The 22695-nt window shown below is 44.5% G+C and overlaps 1 protein-coding gene across 2 annotated transcripts; it reads right to left on the bottom strand.

Moving 5' to 3' along the window:
- Positions 1 to 6330: 6330 nt before the first annotated feature.
- On the bottom strand, positions 6331 to 22426 carry DDX18 (DEAD-box helicase 18). Of its 2 annotated transcripts, none has more exons than XM_032840887.1 (14): positions 22261 to 22426; positions 20383 to 20667; positions 18118 to 18258; positions 16515 to 16650; positions 15350 to 15450; positions 15031 to 15230; positions 14824 to 14938; positions 12957 to 13096; positions 11919 to 12080; positions 11458 to 11610; positions 10677 to 10790; positions 9135 to 9191; positions 8602 to 8779; positions 6331 to 7543 (listed from the first exon to the last, which is right to left on the bottom strand). In XM_032840887.1, exons 1-14 carry the CDS (start codon positions 22343 to 22345, stop codon positions 7401 to 7403), a joined length of 2010 nt encoding a protein of 669 aa, XP_032696778.1. In that variant the 5' UTR covers positions 22346 to 22426; the 3' UTR covers positions 6331 to 7400. The 2 variants fall into 2 exon arrangements, 1 of the variants encoding a protein (XP_032696778.1); XR_004380683.1 differs by lacking the exon at positions 6331 to 7543 and adding an exon at positions 8924 to 9010 and having other exon boundaries at positions 8664 to 8779.
- Positions 22427 to 22695: the final 269 nt, after the last annotated feature.

Here is a 22695-nt window from a genome sequence, read left to right as displayed (position 1 = left end):
CTGAACTGCCCCCCTGGCTTTCTAGTTTGCAGATGGCATATTGGGGACTTCTCAGCTCCCACACTCTGGAGAGCCAATTTCTAGAATAACTCTGTCTCTAGATAGATAGGAAGGCAGATAGATAGATTGATCCATCTCAGGCCAGCAACTCTACCCTACGTCTATTCCCAAGAGAAATGAAAACCTATGTCCACACCAAAACCTGTTCAAATGTCCATCGCAGCATTGTTTATAATAATCAAAACACGGAAACCACCCAAGTGTCTGTCAGTGGAGAACCAGATAAATAAAATGTGGTTATATTCACACCATGAACTATTACTTGGTCACAAGGAGGAACAAAGTGCTGATACGTGTGACAACGTGGATGAAAGTTGAAAATGTGCCAGGTGAAAGAAGCCAGGCACACTGGGCCTCCTACTATATGATTTCACTTTGATGAAAAGTCCAGAACAGACAGAGTGATAGGATAATGGGACCTGGGAGGGAGACAAACCATAAAACTCTTAATCTCAGGAAACAAACTGAGGGTTGCTGGAGGGGAGGGGGTTGGGAAAGATAGGGTGGCTGGGTGATGGACATTGGGGAAGGTATGTGCTATGGGGAGTGCTGTGAAATGTGTAAGACTGATGATTCACAGACCTGTACCCCTAACATTATATGTTAATAAAAAAAAAGACAAAAAACAAGACAGAATGTGGATAATAGTTGCCAGGGCCTGGGGTAGGAGGACATGGGGGAGGGACTACTAATAGGTACCGGGTTTCTTTGGGGCAAGGGAAATGTTCACACATTGATTGTGGTGATGGTTGCACAACTCTGTGGGTGAAAAACGCTTTAAATGTGTGAATGATATGGTATGTGAGCTACACAATAACACAGATCTCAATGAAATACTGGAAAGATTTCAAAGGGAGGCGACCCCTCCAGTCCCTCAGACCGTCTGGCAGGTCTGTGCCCTCACTCACCCTAGAGTGGGAAAGCCCTCCAGTTTCAGTTGCCATCCTCCAACTGGCCCCACTTGGGTATTCTGGGCAGGGGGGCTTCTCCTGTCAGGTCCATCAGCTGCTGCATTCTTTCCTCCTCCGCCTTGCCGAGAACAAGCAGGTCTTGTGGCTGTTCAGTGCTTTGCCCAACCCCCCACTTGTATTTTGGGGACACCTGTCACCTATTTCTGTTGTAATTATTGCCTGCGGCTTTTCAGTTTTGCTCTCTAGGTGCCCCCACTTTTATGTGGGGGGGTTCAGAAAAATCCAAAAATGATCCTGGCGTCGCTGCCACCATCTTCCCAGAATTCCTGTGGGAGACCTTTGAAAAGCCCTTCTTTTTTGATATGAATTTCAACACTGTCCTTCCTTCCCCATTTACATGTCTTCTGTCATTTGAGCTTTTGGGATGGGTGGCCTGGAGGTGGGGCGTGAAGAATCTGCAGGGGAATGAATCCATTCCCCCCTCCCCCACCCCCAATTTTTAACAGCCTCGAGGCTGGTGGAACAATGTGGACTTTCTCAGGTTACTATTTTCTCCTGGGCGTCTTCCATAGCGCCATGCAGTTCACCTATTGCTCAGAATATATTGCTATGGAAACCTACGCAGGCACGAGAAGCAGGTCCTTAGAGGTGAGGCGGAAGTTGGACAAAAGCAGAGTCCTCCCGGCTTTCGGTCCCATTTATGCCCCCAGGCCCTGAAAGAGTTAAGGGAGGTGCACACATAAAGGTTAGTTGCCGTGTAGTTGGGCCACCCCCACTGGATTTGTCGGGGTACGATTCTCTCAGGCAGGGAATAGAGGTGAATTTAATTCCAGGCCACAACGGGGTTTGTAGAATCATCCGTCCTGAGGCTGCTAAATGTCCATTTAGGGTCGACACACAGCTTGTCTTAAAGTTTTTTCAGTTCCTGTGGGGTTCCATTAACATTTAACCCTAGTTTTTATAGCTGTGAAACACGGTCCCAAGACTGAATACAGCAGCCCGGGTTTTTACAGCTTCTCTCTTTCAAATGGTTGCCAAGAATTCTGAGAAATTTGCATGTGTACAAGCAAGTCCTTCAAATGGCAACTGGGGGTGCAGAGAACGAGGTTGAGGCCACACTCATGTGGTTTCTGACCTTGTTTGTTCTCCTCAGTGAAAGCCGGTGGCCTGGGTAGCTGTGAGGCGTGGTGTCCTTGCCCGGGACCAGCAGCCCCGCGAGGACTCAGGCACTGACCGCTCTCCCCTGTCTGCATCCGGACGCCGACGGTCCCTCTCCCGCAGGAGGAAAGCCCAGCTCAGCCCACCCAGGAGCCCAGTGAGAGGGACGGTGCCCAGCTTCCAGCCGAGGACAGCACCACAGAGACAGTGCCATACTTAAGTGGCTAGGCCATTGACTGAAGAGCTATTAGTGACCTTCCCTCAGCTTCCTTTTCGTCTCTGTAATGTGGGGAGGATACTTGTCCTGCCCAGGGCTGTCAGGACACAGGTGTAAAGGAATTCAAGTCTCCGGAGCTCTTAGGTCAGAGCCTGGCCTCTCTGAGGGTCCTCAGTGTCCTGAATGCACACTTTGAGGATGATAGAGCCTGGTGGGTGTTTGCTCCTGCCCTCCCCCAGACTGTCCCCTTCTCTAGCTGGAGAGAAGCAGCCCCCTACAGCCCTCCACTACCACAAACCGGAGCCCAGGAAACCCCTCACTCCCAGGAGCCTATGCAGAGATGTGAGGGGGAGAGCCAGCGGGCCTGCAGCAGCCTCGACCCTTCTAGTCCTGGCTAAGGGCCCTCCCTCTGCTGTGGAGCTTTGGGAATCAGAACAGGGAGAAAGGCCAGTTTCTTGGCCTAAGGCCACTGAACACATGACATTCTGGTGGTGGGGAGAGCAGGGAGGTCTTAGAGAACATAATTTTTTCTTGTTTCTGACCATGTACCTACCCCCTTTCCTGATATTCTTGGAAGTGGTATCAACAGCTGTCATTTTTTTTTTAAATTTTATTTTTTTATTTGACAGAGAGAAAGATCACAAGCAGACAGAGAGGCAGGCAGAGAGAGAGAGGGAGAAGCAGGCTCCCCGCTGAGCAGAGAGCCTGATGCGGGGCTCGATCCCAGGACCCTGAGATCATGACCTGAGCTGAAGGCAGAGGCTTAACCCACTGAACCACCCAGGCGCCCCAACAGCTGTCATTTCTAATAGGTGACTGCCCCACTCTGCTAAATGCTTCTTGAGCACGACTGCATTTAATCCTGTGGCCACCACTGCTTCCCCTACAGCTGAGGATCCTTGGCCCAGAGACAGAAGTCACTTGTTCAAGGCCTCATAGTAAGCAGTGGAACGGAGACCCCACCCAGTTCTGCCTTCCTCCAAACTGCTGCCAGCGGCCATCCAAGGACTGTCAGCCTGCTCCTTCCCCGGGCTAGTAGTCCTCAGATGCTGGGGGTACCACTTTCTCTGGCTTCTGAAACCTCCAGCAACACACCAGTTTTTCCAGGATCTGTCCCGAGAGGCGACGAGCTTGTCACTCATTCTTCCTTTGACACATCTTTGCCTTTCATGCTTCCAGTCTCAGCCTTGCTCCAAACCCATCCTTCCCCCTGAGCTCTGGAGCAGGGTGGCTCTGGGCAAGGAGAGCCTGAAGGATAGGAAGCAACCTAGATACTTTACCCACAGAGGGAGAGACCAAAACCCAGTCTGAGAATCACTAGATGTTAGAGGGGCCTTGGATTCTCAGTTACGAGTGACAGAGAGCTACTCTGAATTCATTAAAAGGAGTGAACGGAAACAATGGCAACCGTAGATGGTTCGGGGACCAGGGCTGGAAGACACCAGCTGGTCATGCCCCGCAGTCTCCTGGGTGGCCCAGCAAAACTGGCCTCTGCTCCTGGCACAGTGGCCTCTGGAGCAGGATGATGAAGCCGCCACCTGCTTCACTAGTATCTCCTTCAGAGGCTCGGGGAGGCATAGGTCACCTGTCAAAGCTAGGTCACAGACCACTCCTGGCTGCAGGGGACCTTTCTGATGGGAAGTGCTTTGAGGGCCCAGCAGGGCTTAAATAGCATGGTCTCCAAACACAGGAAGGTAAGACGATGGGCAGCGGTTCCAACAAAAAATGTCCACTAGTGTCACCCACTTTAAATTGTCACATTGCCCCTTAAACACAGATGAGGAGGCAGAGTCCTAGACAAGTGGCCAAGACAAACTGTTTCCTCTCCTGTACCAACACCCATCAACTGAATTCCAGTTGAATAGGGGTTCTGGAAGCTCCGGCTAGAGGCAGTGTGGGCCATGGCTGTTAGGCTGAACTACAGTGTGCCTCTTCCCATGTAAGCTGTTCAAACCGACTCATAGCTGTTCCCTCCGGAAAGCCTGGGTCTGTGTGCCTCCTTAGGGCCACCCATTTGTGGATGACTAAACATCCTAACGCCATTTCCTGTATTGGGCATTTTCACCCTGCAAGATGAGAACGCACAAGTTTTAATAAGAGGTTGTACGCATATGGATGTTCCTAAACCTACCCGTACAGAACTCTCCAGAGGTTCTTCTGTCCCACCAAACACACCAATCACGATATCCTGGACATGCAGCAAGAAAAATCTCAAAACATGTTGGTGTTTCTTAAGTAGCTAGTCTGGCACAACCAACATTTGATAACTCCCACGCCAGAACAGAAGGCTACCTTCTACAGGTAGAGAAGGTTCCAGTACCCTTCCACCAGCTAATCTTTACCAGAATCCAAGAATGCAGATTTCCCAGGCTTAGAAATGGTTGGACTCTCTATCTGCATCCCTTGCATGGCTTGGAATACAATACTGCAATTGTTTATGGCACCTCTTTCCCTTCGCTGTGCTGTAACCAGGTTCCTAAGAGGAGCTTGGCCGTATTTATTCCTGTCCTCTGGCACTGAACAGGCTTTCGATTCATGATGACCTGGGATTATCCAAAGGTACGATTACTGCCTCTGTGTAATACCCAGTACAATGGAGAGTAGCCCTGAAAATTGCATTCTTCTATCTGGCAGCTGCCCGAGGAAGACGCTGACCTGGAGCACTTTCCAAAACCTGGGGCAGATCACAACTCCAGGGGACTGAATGGCCAGAAATCTCGTGTGCACTCCAAAAGGCCCAAGCTGGCTCTGGATTTCACGAGCCGCTGTAGCTGATGCTATTTAACAGCAGCCCTTTCCTGGGGAGTGCGCTCAACAGAGAGCATCCTAACCCTCCTGGATGAAGCCACTTAAATCCTGTTTGTCCAGTTTATGGCCTCAACGCATGCCACCAGTGGCTGTGCTCACAGCACAGAAGCCCAAGGATCTCTTCCTCTTGTGCAAATGAGCCTTGCACATAAGGCTGCCCTGACCCTGTTTCTGCTTCTAGTCACTGGCTCCCTCACATCTGAATCCTGGCCAGGTTGGTCAAGAGTGGCTGTTAGGTCCCTTGTCTGGGCCATGCTGCCAGCAGAACCTCCTGACTCCGCAAGGACCTGGAATGAGCCATTACTATAGAAAGCACAATCTTTCTACCTTTTATGTACTTAACTCATAACATCTCTGCAGACTGACTTCTACTCCTACTGGACGTCAACTGCAGGACAAACAGGAGGCTGTCTCATCAAGAATCCCCAAGGGACTCTTGGGGATGAGTAGGGACTTAGAACCTTGGTCTACACAGACCAAGCAGGGGTTAACAAAACAGTCATAAAATGAAATATAAAATGGATGTAATTATTTAATGACACAGGAAAATAACATGTTATGAAATAAGCTGGTTACAAGCAGGGAGTAAAGGATGACTTCACTTCTGATAGAAAATTTAAAAGTACGTATACAAAACCTCTGATGGCTATGTATGAAAATACTGAGTTTTTACTCTTGCTCTGTGATTAAAGAGTCTTCCCTTTGTTTTTGTGTGTTTTTTGAGACATATTTCTTTCTAAAAAAAAAAAAAAAAAAAAAAAGTTACTGAATGTCTTAGGTGAAGCATTCTTAAATGCCACGAGTCTAACAGTCAAGGCCTGAATCTGAGGACAGGTCCGGGCAAGGGACAACGGTCGAACCCAGACACAGAGGATCACTTTTTTTTTTTTTTTTTAAACTACTGGGATGCTATTTGTATTAAGCTGTTTCCGCCACATTTGATGTTCTCAGTGTACTTGTACTTAACAGGAGACTATGAATATTAACTAGCACAACAGCAAAACAATGCCAACAACTCTGGTTTCAAATTGATCAAAATGTAATAACCATTTCATAGTTATAAAATGCACCAGAAATAAAACAAGATATACTAAATACTCTGGAAGTCAAGAGGTCCTACAACAAAAACCCCATGTGAGGAAACCCCCATCTTTGCTGCTCTTTCCCCATGTGATGAAACCCCCATTTTTGCTGCTCTTTTTGACTGCTGTTCATTTCCAATCTTCATCATAAACCTATTTTCATTTCACAGATCTGGAAAGGGCAATTTTTCCTCAAAAAATGTTCTGCCTCCCTGAATACTCTGCAGAGACAGAAGGGTTCAACAAAATCCAAACCACTTGGAACAAAGTTGAATAAGCAGTATCATCATTATGTGCCTTTTGCAAAAATATATTTGCTAAGTTATTAAAGAGAGAATAACAGATTATTACACATATATTGGTATAAATGAGGCTCAAAAATCTCAGGTTCCCACTGTTTCCAACGAATGTTAGGACTGCAAAGGGTGCTTTATTCAAATAACAATAACAAATAACCTACACTGTGGGCTCTTAAAAAAAAAATTAGGAAAGGCTCACTGCTTTAAAATCTGGAATATACAAAAACCCAACACCACCTTTAATGTAATGTGCTTCCTAGCCACAGTAGCATTTTCAGGGGAGGTCAAGAACTACAGTTAAGGTCCAAGAAACAACCAAAACAACAAAAAACCCCCAAAAACAAAAACAAAAAAACTGAGATAATTTTCTGCATCACCACCCCCAGTGTACCAGGTCACTGCCTTCTAAGGTAGGCTGAACTGGGTAATGGACATTAAGGAAGGCACGTGATGTAATGAGCACTGGGTATATAGAAGACTAATGAATCACCTAACTCCACCTCTGAAACCAGTAATATATTTTATGTTAATTACTTGATTTTAAATAAAAAAATAAAAAATACCCTGCCCCCCAAAACAATGACAAATTCAGAGGCAAAAGATCTAAAATACTCTGTTGCCCAACAAAATCCAAAAGATCCCTTGTTTTGCTCTTGAACAACCTAGAAAAATTGAACTCTGTTTTACATCCCCAAATAAGAGCGGTATCTCCTGAAAGATAGTATCAGTGCCTGGAGCTTGAAACCGTCAACTCAAACTCCTGTTCCATCAGTCCCAATCCTGAAGCTACAATTCCTTTGTTAGAGAAAGGGGAAAAAAATCCATTTCAGGACAAAGCTATTCGAGACAAAAGGAAGGTGTGTCTTCAGTGGGAGAACTGCCGGCTGTCGGAGGACTTCTTGCTAATGTGTTTGAAGATTTTGGACTTCTCGACTTTTTTGGCTTTCTGGTAGCCGAAGCCACCACCGCCTCCTCTCTTTTTAAGCTTGCCGTCATTGCTGTTCACGTCTAAAGGTGGAGGTTAAGGAAATTAAGCAACACCAAGACAATGAGCTCTCATCTAATACTCACACAGAGAACAAGCCAGCATGACCCCCACCGCTCCACTCCCACAACCCCTCCCCACACTAGGAAAAGGGGACCATAAGCCCACGTGACCCATTTCCAGGAGGTCTGGAGTGGTCGCGGGATCACGGACTAAAGTGAGCAGGTGTGACGTTGAAACCCAATGTAACAGCTGTATTGTTTTCCCTGCACAATGAAACTGAAGACAATGATTTAGAAGTTTGAGAGGCACATCAGCAAGTCTAGAGAAACACAATAAAAACCACCCTCACGGTCAAATGACTTTCACCTCTGTTCAGAGTGGATTCAGGAATGCTTAGCCACCTGAAGGAGTTGCTGCTCTTCCTCACGATTCAGCAAGTATGTACCACAGCAGACACTTACTACCTACAATGAGGACAGGGACCCCCGTCTCGTCGCCTCGGGAGTCGGCGCAACAGCGCTCACAGGCCTCACTTTTGCTGTTTGCTGCCTCGCTGGGAAACACGAAGATCAAGTACAGATGATCAACTGCAACAGAAGCAACTGCAGGCGTTCCCTTGGCTTTTACCCTGGGTAGCACTTACGTGTTGCTGTCTTTTGCTAGTCTTGCAACTTCCTTGCATGAAATCCTTCCATGGCTCTGAGGCGATAAACATTCGGAGGCTCCATCTTCTCCCTTCAGCCCCAGGGCGTGCTGCTCTCCATGACCTCGTAAGGGGAAGCCTCACAGCGGCTGAGCCCTGCCATGGAACGCACAACTCTCTCCCTCTCCCGATCTGCCTGACAAGTTCCTAAAGGCCTAAAGCCCAGGTTGTCCTATGTCTGTAATCCCCACAGCGACAGCTAACCCCTGCCCACTGTGTGCTAGCGCTGACAAGCAGACAGTGACCAGAATGAACTCCCGGGGCTCCAGACAGCCGAAGCACACCCCAAACCAAGTGCTACGCCCAAGTCGACCTTCTGTCAACCTTCTGTCCCTCAGTTCCCAGATGAATTCCTGCCAACAAAGAAAAGGATACTCAGATCAACAAAAGGAGGCACCTTGAAACCAAACGAAAGAGCAACCTGAGGCAAATTTAAGTTATTAACATTGAAGATCTGTTTCAGAGAGTGGGAATCATATGCTCGAATGTAGGACTTATACGCTTCCTGGGCTGACTTATGAAGGAAGTAGTTCTTTTCAATCAATTTTTCAAGCTGAAACGAAAAGAGACATTGGTTTCAATAAAATACAAAAGCAGATTTCTTATATATTAGAACAAAAAAACATTTGTTCCAATACACTTATTACAAGTTTTGTAATATTTGCAAAATTAGGGTACAGTAAGAATAATGTCATACCTTATAAGGTATGAACTGGAACAAGGTAGGGAACACAGAAACATGGTAAGCAGCATAGCAAGGACCCTAAAAGATCACAGTCCAAACCTGGTTCATGAAAGGGGAGAGTCAGAGGACAATGATTACCAACTGAGACTCCCTTTTCCTCACAAATGTTTAAAAAAAAACCTCCAAAAAACAAAAACCATGCATATAAAAATACCAAACGTACCTGAGACTGAATGTCAGAAATTTTGGACCAGGAAAACTGAAATTCACTTAATGGAACCTAGAAAACAAAAGCACAAAGATTAGTAAACCAAGATGGATCAATATTCAGACTTGTAGATGATCTAGCAGTGACAAGTGTCCTGTCTCATGAAGAACCAGAAGGACAGCCAGGCCTGTGGGACTCCCTCAGGACAGAGAGCCACTCCTCTGGTCTCCCGCAGCCAGTGGAAAAGTTCTTAACTAACCTCTGCTATCTTCACATACATTGTGCTGAGGACCTTCCTGAAAGGAAAGCCGAGAGACTAGACAGGAACAGTAAGTCAATGAAGTCCTTTTCTCCACGGATGCAGCATGAGACAGCCTGATGCTTCCAGTCAGGACCACTGGTCCCTCCCTCCATGTCAGGAGAGCTGTCCTACTGCCACCCTGCCCTGTGACTAGGGTCTGTGATACCAGAACTCACGATGACCACACACCCCCTATGGGAAGGATCTCTCACCAGTCATCACTTATTAGGTAACTGCAAAAATGCCAGATCTCGGAGAGAAGTGCTGGAAAAACAGCTGTCCGAGTCCCACCCTCAGAGCCTGAAGTCTTGCAGAGAAGATAGGTTGGGGGTAAGGGTACAGCTGGATGAACACTTGTGCTGGGGGAACGACAACAACAGGAGATCAGTGATGGCGTCCCACAGCACACCACAGCTCACTGAAACCAGGAGCATTCAGATCCAGAAATGGGCACCAAGCAAAGGCACCAAGGCCATTTCTGGGAACTGCACATACTTTCAGGGTGGAGGAAAATCCACCTGGTAAGACTGGGCCAAAGGAGGCCAAAGGGGAAGTAAATGTCAAGAGAAGTCCTGACAGGTGCACACAAGATCGAGCAACAAAGAGGTCAGTTAGGAGTCTAATGAAATCAGGTGTGGTAGATGGAGTTGAGGCCAGAGCCAGATGAGGGTGGGCTAGGGATCAGGCTAAGGGGGCAGTAAACAGAGGAAAGAAAAGCCACTTTCCAAAACAGCAGAAGGAAGAAAGACTATCAGCAGCAACCATGGCAGAGGGAGAAGGAGAATGGATTTAGGGTCGAAGTTGTTTTTTTAGTAGGAGACTTGAGATGTAATAGGAGAGACTGGAGGTAAAAGAGGGTCAAGGAGTATGGACAGGAGGAAGGAAAAGAGGCAGGAGTGAATGGAGTCCTCATGAAAACAAGGCTGCAGCAGCGGGGCAGGTGGAGACAACCTGGTACGAGGGAGCTCAGAAGGGATGGAAGCGGTTTCAAACAGGGCTAGGGAAAGGGGCATCGCCTGGGGACACCAAGATGCACTGCTGAGCAAGAGGGGCCAAGGGCTGTTCACGTTTCAGGCCAGATGCTCATCTAATCTCCCCTGCCCAATCTAACTGTTCTAACTGTTCCCAGTGCACTGCAACAACTCCCGACGCCTCAGACCCATCCAGAAATGGTGCATAAGGCCAGTGGTACCGACACAATTTCTACCAACAGGAATCTGCCCCCAGCTTACCATTTTCCAAACTAAGACCTTTACCTTGGATTGCTTCAAGTAACGAAGGAAACCCAATTCTTCAGGGCGTAAAATGAGCAACGCATGCCCTCTCCCGTTTAGGCCTCTGGCTGTTCTTCCCACACGATGAATATATTCCTTTGTTGGAGAGAGAAAACCTGAATTAATACACCAACTTCCACGGGTACCTGCCTTTCCAGAACCTGCATGGTAATGGACACAGCATGTCAGCACATCTTGACAAGATGGCGCTCTTCCCCTAGGGCCACGCCACACACATGCTGGCCATGTTCCCTACTTCTGTATGGACCATGACCAAAGAGGTAACGGCATGATTGAGGCCTGATACCCACTGGACAAAATATTCACATTAATGACTACTAAGTGTGCTTTGTCTTCAAATTACTTTTTGAACATGTTTTTGTGCTAGCTAACAATTTATAACATATACTGCTGTAGACAATATTTAATAAATCTTCTACTACATATGCTGCAGAATCTTACCTATTTTATGGAAGTGAATTTTATTTCCTTCTAACACCTACCACTCTTCACAGACCATTCTAAGCATGACATTCCTAACTTCAGCCGCACTGAGGCTTCTCAAATCTTGGCACACCCCCTTTGGGTCTTGCTACTGTAGCCCCAGCTACCAGAGAAATACTGCAGTCAGCGTGCAGTACAACAGGACATGGATAAATATGGATCAACCTCTGAATATGAAATACGGTGTGTCTCAAGGAAACCAGAAAGTTCATTCCTTAGCACAGAGCCCTTGGGGAGAAATTCCAAGGATGCCAGTTACCTTGGGGTCATCTGGAGGGTCATACTGAACAATCCAGTCGACTTCAGGAATATCCAGCCCTCTTGCTGCCACGTCAGTACATAACAATATCCCTGAATCTGCGTTGCAAAACTGGAAGAATGTGGTTGTACGCTTATTTTGCTTCTGCCTTCCCTAGAATCAAATTAAAGCATCCATTAGAGCTGGCAACTTGAGGTCATTTCTGGGAGGTCTGGATGTACAACCCCCTAGCTGTGGAGTTGTTAACCTGCTTCATTTCCATTTCACTCTCTGGCCTGGATCTCATTTCCCTAGGTGAATGGCATCTCTTATCCCTTTGTGGTCTGCACCCTTCCATACCCAGCAAAACTCCCTCCACATAGGATCATTCTATGTTTAGAGAGAGTGATACCGAAAACCCCACAGTCCATATACTTGATAAGTGTTAACTGTTTTTTAATAAACTCATGATGATCACTTACATGAATGGCCAAGACAGGCAAATCGATGTAGTTCAGCAACTCATAGTGGTATTTCACGGACTTACAGGATGAAAAGAAGACCATCAGTTTCTTCTTCCGGTTCTTCTTAAGGAATGTAAAGAGTAGGAGGAATCTCTTTTCCGAGGGACAAACAACATAGCCCTAGAGTCGTTCAAGTGAACAGATAAAAATAATGAGACACTTTCAGCTTCATGAACCAATATAATTTAATGGAGAGCTCAGATAAACAGTGCGTATACACCAACATGCCTTACCTAGAGCAAAATTACTGAGTTCATTATAGTAGAGCATCTCTAAACCGAAGACTAATTGTAGCCCATCTGACTCTTTTTACTGGGTACAATCACTAAATACTAAATACTTTTTGTATTTCTGAGGTTACAGACTTCTAGTTATCTACAGTTTGTGCAACCATAATAAAGTAACATCTCTATGTGTCGGAACCCTTAAAGAATAGCAATGCTTCATTTTTAAAAAGTCCCTAATAGCAAGATCTCAAATAACTACAGCCTAAATGCACTGTCTTAAACAAGGTAACAAAGCCTAGTAAATATATTTTTTAAAAATATACAACGAACACAATTTTTAAGTGAGATCATTATTTGAAATATTTTCTTCAGCAAAATACTCAAAAGTTCTGTTTTCAATCCACCTAGTTTGGATCTGTTACCTCATTTCCAATTTTTCACAGCAATGTCCTGAAGCCAGCCTCTCTATCCACTAACTCACCTTGCATCTTAGAACAAAAGATCATTAAAAACCACTTTCACTTTTTATTGCATTTACACTTGGTAGTGATTAGTGTCTCCCATGCGGCAAGCAGTATTAAGAGACAGAATAAAGAGAGCTGATCAAACTATTCAGAATTCAAGATTTGTGATGCCAAGAGCCCATACCCAAATTCACTGTATTTGAATTAAAAGTTCACCAGTCCATCTGCTTTTGGGATGATCCTCCAAACAATGGCAAGGACACACCGAAGATGATCGAAAATGTTAAGATCTTGACAAAGAGTACCTGCTCAAGACCATCCACTGTTGCATTAGCTTTATCGTCATCAACGCCAACATACAATGGCTCCTTTTTCAAAGAAATCCTTGCCAAGTCCTCAACTTTTCGAGTTTGTGTGGCAGAAAAGAGCATGGTTTGCCTGCGTGCTGAAACAGATACAAATAAAAATAACCCCAATATTTCAGGGACTCGTTAGCATTGCCTCACCGCTAAAAATACTGAGTAGAACTAGCAAGAATGGGATGTGTCATATCACTACAGATATTAAGATGGGAATATCTTGAACAACTTTACGTCTATAAATTTGACAGATAAAATGGACAATTTCCTTGAGAGATAAATGGCTAAAGCTCACTTGAGATGAAAGAGAAATCCTGAATAGCTTTGTATCCATTACAGAAACTGTAGTTAAAATTGTCACATAAAGAAAACTCCAGCCCCAAAGATTTCCACTGGTGAATTCTATCATATACTTTAGGAAAAAATATTAATAATTCTGCACAGTCTCTCCAGGATTTGCCGAGTTTTTATTTTCCAACTCATTCTTTGAAGCCAGCCATTACCCTGATACCAAAACCGAACAATGATTCTTAAGCATAGATACAAAATTTCTAAAAAATTTGAGCAAAGGTGAATGTAGCATATAAAAAGGATAATGCATCATGACCAAGTGGGGTTTACTTCAGGAATGCAGAGCTGTTTAATATTTGAAAATTAAGTGATAAAATTTACTGAGTTAACAAATTTAAAATTTAAAGAAACATTTAATGAAAAAAGCAAACATCTGATCATTTTAACAGGCATGGTGAGAGCATTTGATAGAATTTAACATCTATTTCTGATTGTGATGTTACTGTTCCGTTTTATGCTGTTCCTGCAATTTTTTTTTTAAAGCTTTAAAAAAATATATTTTATTTTTTTATTTATTTGACAGAGAGAGAGATCACAAGTAGGCAGAGAGGCAGGTAGAAAGAGAGGGAGAAGCAGGCTTCCCGCTGAGCAGAGAGCCTGATGTGGGGCTTAATCCCAGGACCCTGAGATGGTGACCTGAGCTGAAGGCAGAGGCTTAACCCACTGAGCCACCCAGGCATCCCTGTTCCTGCAATTTCATGTCTAATGGTTTGGATGCCATTTCTGTAATGAATAAATGTACAGACTCTATAGTATCTGCAACATGCCATTCTGGATTAATAAAAACTACCAGTATGTGCAGATAAACAAAACAAAAACAAAAAGCATCTCAGCAAACCAGGAACAGAAGGGATCATTCTCATCCTGTCTCTTAAAGGGCAGCTACCAAAAAAAAAAAAAAAAAAAAATCTATAGCTAATACCATACTTAATGGTCAAAGGCGGTTTTCTCCAATAATTGGGGTGATGGGTTTCACAGGTGTAAACATGTAGAAGCAAACTGTATATTTAAAATATGTACAGACTATATCAATTATACTTCAAAAAGCATGAGAAAATAAACCATATAATAAATGGAATCCTGGCCTTATTACAGACAAACAGTTCATAACATTGCAAGGACTGTGACCTAGGTATGCACAAGTCAAGTACAACACAGCAGGCAACACATTCACAGCTGCCTGGAGATGTCGGCAGTGGAGGAGGGTGGTGGTGTTGAGAAAAAGTAAGATGGGGTGGTGGGGGCAGACGGGAGTGAGACAGATGTTAAAGTGGCAAAACCACTGCATTAAATTACTGGTAAGTCTGACGCTTGCACTGCAAACTACCTGTAGGGCTGACTGCCACAACCGCTTGGCTTGGCGAGATTACAATTCGGGGATGAATGGCTTTCCTAAAGGAACCGCCCACATCTCTTCCAACAACTACCTGGCAAACCACATGCAGCTATTAAGCCTACTTACTTGGCAGAAGTTTAATAATTTGTTTTAATTCCTCTTCAAACCCAACATCCAAGATACGGTCAGCCTCGTCAATAACCAGACACTGCAGATTTTTATACATAAACCCTGGGGTATTCTAGCAAGACAAAGGCAAAGAAAAACATATTAGCTGTCAGGTTCAGGTTTCACACGAGACAAGACAGGCAGCTCTCTCCAGTGTTGCTCTACCTGCATGTGGTCTAGGAGGCGGCCTGGGGTGGCCACGATGATGTTGATCCCATTACTGAGTTTCTGTGCTTCAGCAGACCTGTTGCTGCCACCCATTATCAAGCCGTATGTGTGAACATGGTACATCATTAGCTCCTTAAGAACACCGAAAGTCTGCATGGCCAGTTCCCTAGTAGGTGAGAGGATAAGAACTCCAGTTCCTAAAAGGCAAAAAATGACAGATGGTTAAAGTCTAGCTGTAGTTATTGACATGAACTCGTAACAGCTATGATAACCTTCTAGGGAGATACCACCAAAAATCACTGGATCAGAGACTCACCATTCCTAGGCATGAACTTTAACTTGACAATGAGTTCAACTGCAGGGATGAGAAATGCCAGCGTTTTGCCACTGCCTGTTTTTGCAGCTGCTAGAAGATCCCTAAATATTAACAATGGAAAGGAAAAAGAGACATTCAGTCTACTTATTCAACAAGCATTTACTGAACACCTACTACGTACTATCACATTCCAGGCATCAAGGCTAGAATGTGAATAAGAAAAAGTCCCTAGCTTCTTTATCACTGAAATCGATCAGAGGTTACAGATCTAACCCAGAAATAAGAATTATGCAATAAAACAGAAATGAACACTTTCTTTCAAACATTAGTAAGTAACTTAAAGCCTTTAATGGAGCGTGGATGTATCAACCCAAAGCACAGTGCAAACATCAACAGAACATGGTGGCATCTTCTTTCTAAATGACTAGCACTAAAAAAGGTACTAATGGGGGGCACCTGGGTGGCTCAGTGGGTTAAAGCCTCTGCCTTTGGCTCAGGTCATGATCCCAGGGTCCTGGGATCGAGCCCTGCATGGGGCTCTCTGCTCAGCAGGGAGCCTGCTTCCTCCCTCTCTTTCTACCTGCCTCTCTGCCTGCTTGTGATCTCCCTCTCTCAATCTGTCAAATAAATAAATAAATAAATAAAATATTAAAAAAAAAAAAAAAAGGTACTAATGGGGCACCTGGGTGGCTCAGTGGGTTAAGCCTCTGCCTTCGGTTCAGGTCATGAGCTCAGGGTCCTGAGATTGAGCCCCACATCAGGCTCTCTGCTCAGCAGGGAGCCCGCTTCCCCCCCTTTCTCTGCCTGCCTCTCTGCCTACTTGTGATCTCTCTCTCTGTGTCAAATAAAGAAATAAAATCTTTAAAAAAAACTAAAGGGATGCCTGGGTGGCTCAGTTGGTTAAGCCGCTGCCTTCGGCTCAGGTCGTGATCCCAGGGTCCTGGGATCGAGTCCCGCATCGGGCTCCTTGCTCGGCAGGGTGCCTGCTTCTCTCAATGCCTCTGCCTGCCTCTCTGCCTGATTGTGTGTACTCTCTCTCTCTCTGGCAAATAAATAAAATCTTAAAAAAAAAAAAAAAAAAACTAAAAACAAAACAAAACAAAACAAAAAAAACACAAAAACCCAAAAAAGGGTACTAATGCCCAAACACCAATGTTAATCATACCTGCCTTCCAGAAGTGGTCTGATACTTTTATGCTGAATTTCAGTCATGTTTGTAAAACCCATTTCTTTTATTGCCCTGAGAGTGTTCTCATTGACAAGATCAGTAAGAGAAGCAAATGAAGTATCCTCAAAAGCGCCTAAATAAAAGATAGTTTATCATTAGCAAACTTATCTTTAATAGTTAATACTGCAATGGCTATATGAATTAGTTTTGCTGTTTGAAAACATCACTGGGTGGCAATGAAGCTGAACACAGCTTCTTCCAGCAAGAAAGACTAACCCCCACCATTCCCATAGAATAACTAAGAAAAAGACCCTGACTTTGAATTCTCCACTGCTGACAGCTGTGTAACGTCTAGAACCTATCCTGTAACAAAAATAGTAATGGACGGAGAGGAGATGTAGTCAAGGGACTTGGGTGAGATGAATATGTCACGCACTGGGGTGGTGCCGAGAGAAATGAAAATGTTTAATAAAAAGTGAAAGCATCTAGTAGAGAGAAACTAAGTGCAAAATCAATCAAAAGAGCTGTTACTCTCACACCAAAAAGACAAGCGAGAATATCCGATATAGCCACACCCCATTAGACTGGACCCACACGTCAAGTGTGCAATGGTTCTTCAGCTGGGGAAGACACCAAAATCCCCCAGGGAGCCCCCACCCCATACCTGCCCAGCTTATCAGCCAGCTATTGTCCACCTTGGTGCTACTGACATTTTGGGCTGGATAACCCTTCATTGTCAGAGGCTGTCCCATGCATTATTGGATGTTCTGCAGCCTTCCTGACCTCCACCCACTAAATGACAGTACCAGCCCCCAGTTCTGAAAACCCAGTGTGTTGGCAGTCAACCTTCATGGCTTGCCTGTGACTAAGGTTTATGCACAGGACTTTGGATGCTAAAATTGGTCAAGTTCTGAGTAAACCCGGATGATGTGATCACCCCTCCAAGGAAGGAGAACTGCCCTGGTTGAGAACCACTGCCATAATCTTTACAATTTTGATTAAGCAACCCTGGGTTAGAGTTAAATTTAAATAAATTAAAAAAAATTATTTAAAATTTAAAAACAAATAAATTTAAGTAAAAATTTAAGTAAAATTTTTATTTTAACAAATAAAAAACCCACACCGAACAACTCAAGGAGCTCCTAGACATTTCTGGTTTGGGCAAGTTATTTTGGCCAAATTCTTGACCTTACGAGGAAACAGAGGCCAAAGGAAGTAACCCTGGCCAAAGTCCCTCAATAATGTGAATTTCATCCTTCCTTACTACTAACGGGGTCAGTATTAAACTTCTGGGCTAATGATTTTCCTACTACAAAATGGAATGAACTTTAGAAAACAACAAGCCAAAGGAAGAGAGGACACCAAAAGCTGTTTGTGTGCTAACCAAAATATTTAGTGTCAGAAATGCAGAGAAAAAATAAAACAGAGAAATGACAAGAACTAAGGCATACAATGTACATAAAGCAGCAGTAACTAGACAAAAATATTTCTTGTCAATACTTTTTCTAGGTAAATTAAAAGTTACAACTGAAAATTCAAATCCTATAATCCAGAAGGCATGCCATGTATAAGGTCTCTCTGGAAATCTTTCTAAAGTTACCTGTCAGTCCTAGGGGTAGGCTGGGCACTTCACTGTCCTCTTCCTGATCATCTGGCTTCTCCACACTGTTTTCTGTCCCTTCAGGAGCTTGGGCCCCTTCTTCAGAGTCCCCTTTGTCTTCAGTTTTCACTTTTTTGGTATCTTTGGTTTTAAGGGAAAACACCACCCCCCCATTTTTTGGTTAAAATAAAATACCAAATACAATCACAAAACAAAAAGATGTGTAATGCAAAGAGGCATGTTTTCAAAAGCTTAACACACTTCCAGTTTTAATATGCTAAGAATGTCTTTTTCATGACTAAAGATTTAATTATATGTAAAAACCCAGGGGGACATGCAGATTTGCCAACAAAACTTTATTTTTTAGGCCTATTCTAGCAGCCTGAGTGACCAATACATATATATATTTTTTAAGATTTTATTTATTTGAGAGAGACACAGTGGGAGAGGGAACACAAGCAGGGGGAGCAGGAGAGGGAGAAGCAGGCTTCCCGCTGAGCAGGGAGCCTGATGCAGGGCTCGATCCCAGGACTATGGGATCATGACCTGAGCCAAGGGCAGACGGTAAAGACTGAGCCACCCGGGTGCCCCGAATGACCAAGACATATTTGAAAAGTTGAACAATGTAAGTATACTGACTACATCAAGTTCTGTGTATTCCACCGAGGAAAAAAACGACTGTGATTAATAGTTTTTCGAACTCTTAAAAAATACTAATTTGTCCGACTGTGCCATTAAACATAAATCTTCCATTAGTCAGGCGTTGGAAACTGGTAGCTCCTGGAAACCAAGTGGTGAGGGGAAGCAGGGGGAAGGCCTCCTGGCATTTCACTTCTACATATAGCTTTCCTAACAGGGCCCTACACTATCCTTCCAGCCTTACCTCCCATCACACTCCTGAATGTTCCATTTGGGATCAAATGGTTTAGCTACCAAGCTGGGCTCCTACAAATTCATGGTAGCTAATTATGCGAGTTAGAAGAGAACTGACTTGAACCAAAACTCAGGACTCTCTGTGGCCCAGGACTGGCCTCTGCCTTGCACCTGACTACCATCCTTCTGGACGGTCAACCTATGGGCAGCAAAAGCTCCTTTCTAAATGAAACCCTCATTTCAGCTAAGTTAGATGAATAGAAGGTTCTAACCCAGGTGTTGAGAAACTTTTTCTATAAAGGCCCAGAGAGTGAACATTATAGGTTTTGCAGGCCTATAGGAATTGTCACAATAAAGACGCAGGGATTGTCACAATAAAGACCAAGTAAACAAATGTGCACTGTAGTGTTCCAATAAAGCTTTATTTCCAAAAGTAGGTAGAGGGCTGAATAGTTTGCTGACACCTGTTACATTCTCCCTTGAAATCTCTGCTTGCTTACATCTCAAATAAAATGCCTCTCTTTTATGTAACTTATCCAAATCCAACCATCTTCCAAAAGCAAGTGGCCTCTCCCCCATCCTGGCCATTCTACTCATTGGAAATTAACATTCCATTTATACAGAAGTTACCTGCTATTTTTATACACTTTGCACATCCAAATTATTACTAAGTCTCCCTTCAAGAGGAAGAATTTACAGTAGGCAAAGAAAACTGGGACAAAAAAAGGGTAAATAAAAAAGAGTCATTAATGCAAAGTCCACTGACATAAAGGCCTGAGAAGACAGGAATGTATTAGCCCAGATGTCTTTAGCGTAATGCCACAATTCTGTTTGAAAACAGGTAATAAACCTAAAACCCTATGCCATAATATGGTCTGTTTAAAAGGCTAGCCAAGGGGCGCCTGGGTGGCTCAGTGGGTTAAGCCGCTGCCTTCAGCTCGGGTCATGATCTCAGGGTCCTGGGATAGAGTTCCACATTGGGCTCTCTGCTCAGCAGGGAGCCTGCTTCCCTCTCCCTTTCTCTCTGCCTGCCTCTCTGCCTACTTGTGATCTCTGTCAAATAAATAAATAAAACCTTAAAAAAAAAAAAGCCTGGCCAACTATCAAAAAGAGCAAATTTCTAGAATTCAAAGGAGGCTTTCATTGAAGCTCAAGGTTTTCTTCAGTCATTAGAGAGTGTAAAAGCATATGAGACATTTCTCAGTATCTTAATACAAATAAAAATGTCACACCCCCACTCCGCGCTCTTGCTTCTTTTTGCTACTAGGTTATTTTCTGGTATGCTAGTGAGTATAGTGACTCTTGCATGTTGTGTGAATACAATATTAGAAGGAAGGTGAAACTGTGAAAATTGTCTGAATGTCTGAAGTTCAAAGAAACTGAAGTACTTACCAGGCCCAGCATCATCCACCATTTTTCTCTTTTTCTTTTTCTTCTTTTTTGGTTCTGAATTGGGAGGCTGTGTTGCTGCTTCTCCATTGATTTTTATGGTAGATTTCTTTTTTTTTTTTTTAACTTGTATAGTTTCCACTGTTTCTTTAGTTCTCTCTCCATTCTGGGCTTCTGAGGAGCCTACATTCACAGACTGTTTCAGGGATTTTTTAACCTTCCCACCTCCCACTGGTTCTTCAGACATATCTCCATTTTGCGTTTCTGATAAGCTCACATCCGAGGCTCCTGTTTAAAAACAGAAAGCAAATTGTGAACAAAGAAGGGGTTTGCTTAAAAACTTTGGAATCCCAGGTAAGAAACCTCATGGTATCCATGACTGAAATGATTTAGCTTTTAATACCCTTTCATGTACATAATTAAAACCACTTAAATTTATGGCATTCTACTATAGGACAAGTAAGTTTCCTTTAATGAAAAATGCTGCAAAAGGGAAAGCTGTATTGATTTCTTAACTTTAAAAAGCCACATCTCTGTCCATATGGAGTTAAGAATCAGGGACAGCAAAACTTCAGTGAAGTTAAACATTTAAACGGATGGGGCCAGACACCGGTAGCTACAAATAAACATTTTTGTATCAAGTATTTGATAAATATATGGCTAGCTGACATATTAGAAAAGACTATCATCTATTCACACAACTACTGCTTTTCCTGTAACTTCAAAACTTCCAATCTAACTTTCCTAAGCAGCAGGGAAAATTGAAAATTCACTTACTGGTCCCAATATTTATCATATATATACAAACGCCTAAGGATGTCTTTAAAAGTTTCCCTGCTTACATATAATAAAAAGTAACAACACTTTAAAAACTTTATTTTTTTTAAATTTTAAGTGTCACTTTAAGTACCAAGATGTAGTTAGTAGTGCCATATAATTCATAAGAACTGAAAATACAAGGGAAGTTCAAAACCATTTCTAAAACCCACAAACCTGTCCTCTTCTTCAGGATTCCTCCCAAGCAACTAATCTCTGCTGGAATCCAACTAGGGTAAAGAATTATGCCTCCCACATTGCCCTCGGGAACTGATACCTTATATAGGACCCCAAAAAGGATAAGGTAACTTCAACATCTCTGGCTCATTGTTAGGAACCTAGGACTGCAAACGAGGTGGGTAAGAAAGGTGAGGAACATTCAGGTAAGAGTCTTTCCAGCTAAGTCTTTATTAAGGATGCAAATACCTGGAAGCGCTCGAGGAGTTCATAACCTAAAGTTAGGAGCAATGGGAAGATAGGGAGGGCACGCGCTGACTCGTGCAGAAGGCACTTCTAGAGCTGAAAACAGAATATTGTCCAGGAATCGAGAGAGCAAACCTGAATAGGGGAAGGCGATGGTGAAACGAGCTTGTTTGAAGCAATGCTGGCATTAAAAAGATGTGAAAAGGCGGCGCGTGGAGATGACCGGTTGCACGTGTCTGACTGGAAATGGGCCGGCGGGTTTGGGTGGGGGATGAGGTGGGACCTGAAAGTGGGAGGGACACAGAATAAGGGAGACACAGAAAAGCCGGCTTGGCTGGAAGCCCGGTGGGAGGCCTGGAGAGAAAACTCAGGCGGCCTGCTCCTGCTGCGACTCTGTACGGAGACACTGAGGCTCGGGAAACATCAGGAGCGGACCGGGGGCACGCGGAGAGCGGCACCCGAGCAGGACCGACTGGAAACCGCGACACGCTGCCTTTCACTGTCAACACACACACGTGCCGCGGGGGAAGCGGCCGCGCCACCTCAGGGATGCAGTGACTCCCGAGCAGGGCAGCGCCGCGACCCAGGGGCGGGCTCCCGCAGCTCCCGAGGCCCCCAGTCCCCAAGCTCCGCGCATCTCACCCTGAAGCTTTAAGTTTCGCTGGCGCAATTTGAGGTTCCGTTTCTCGATCTTCTTGCGCAGGAGTTTCATGGGTAGATGAGACATGTTGTCGGTAAAGCGCCTCCACTGCGGCGCCACAACTCGGCTACCGGGTTGACGTTACTTCCTACCGGTCGCACGTGCGTAACCCGGCCGACCGGAAATACGTCACGGGACCCCTGGAGGACCGCCGCCTGATAAAAAATGAGTCCGGGGTGGAAATGCTTCCGGCGACCGGACTCTGCGCAGCGCCCTCTAGAGGAGTGGAAGACCGACCCAGGTTCACATTGTGTCCGCCGGTGGCGTGTGTTAGGGGCCGTTGAGGGTCCTGAGAATGCGAGCTTCCGCAGGGGAGGCTGAAGAAACAACAACGAGCGGAGGGTTTAGGGAGCCTCCAGTTTCATGTGCTTGTCCTC

Source organism: Lontra canadensis, unplaced genomic scaffold, assembly GCF_010015895.1.
Source record: "Lontra canadensis isolate GAN:19392208 unplaced genomic scaffold, GSC_riverotter_1.0 scaffold117, whole genome shotgun sequence".
Lineage (NCBI taxonomy): Eukaryota > Metazoa > Chordata > Mammalia > Carnivora > Mustelidae > Lontra > Lontra canadensis.
This window is presented reverse-complemented; position numbering and strand designations above follow the sequence as displayed.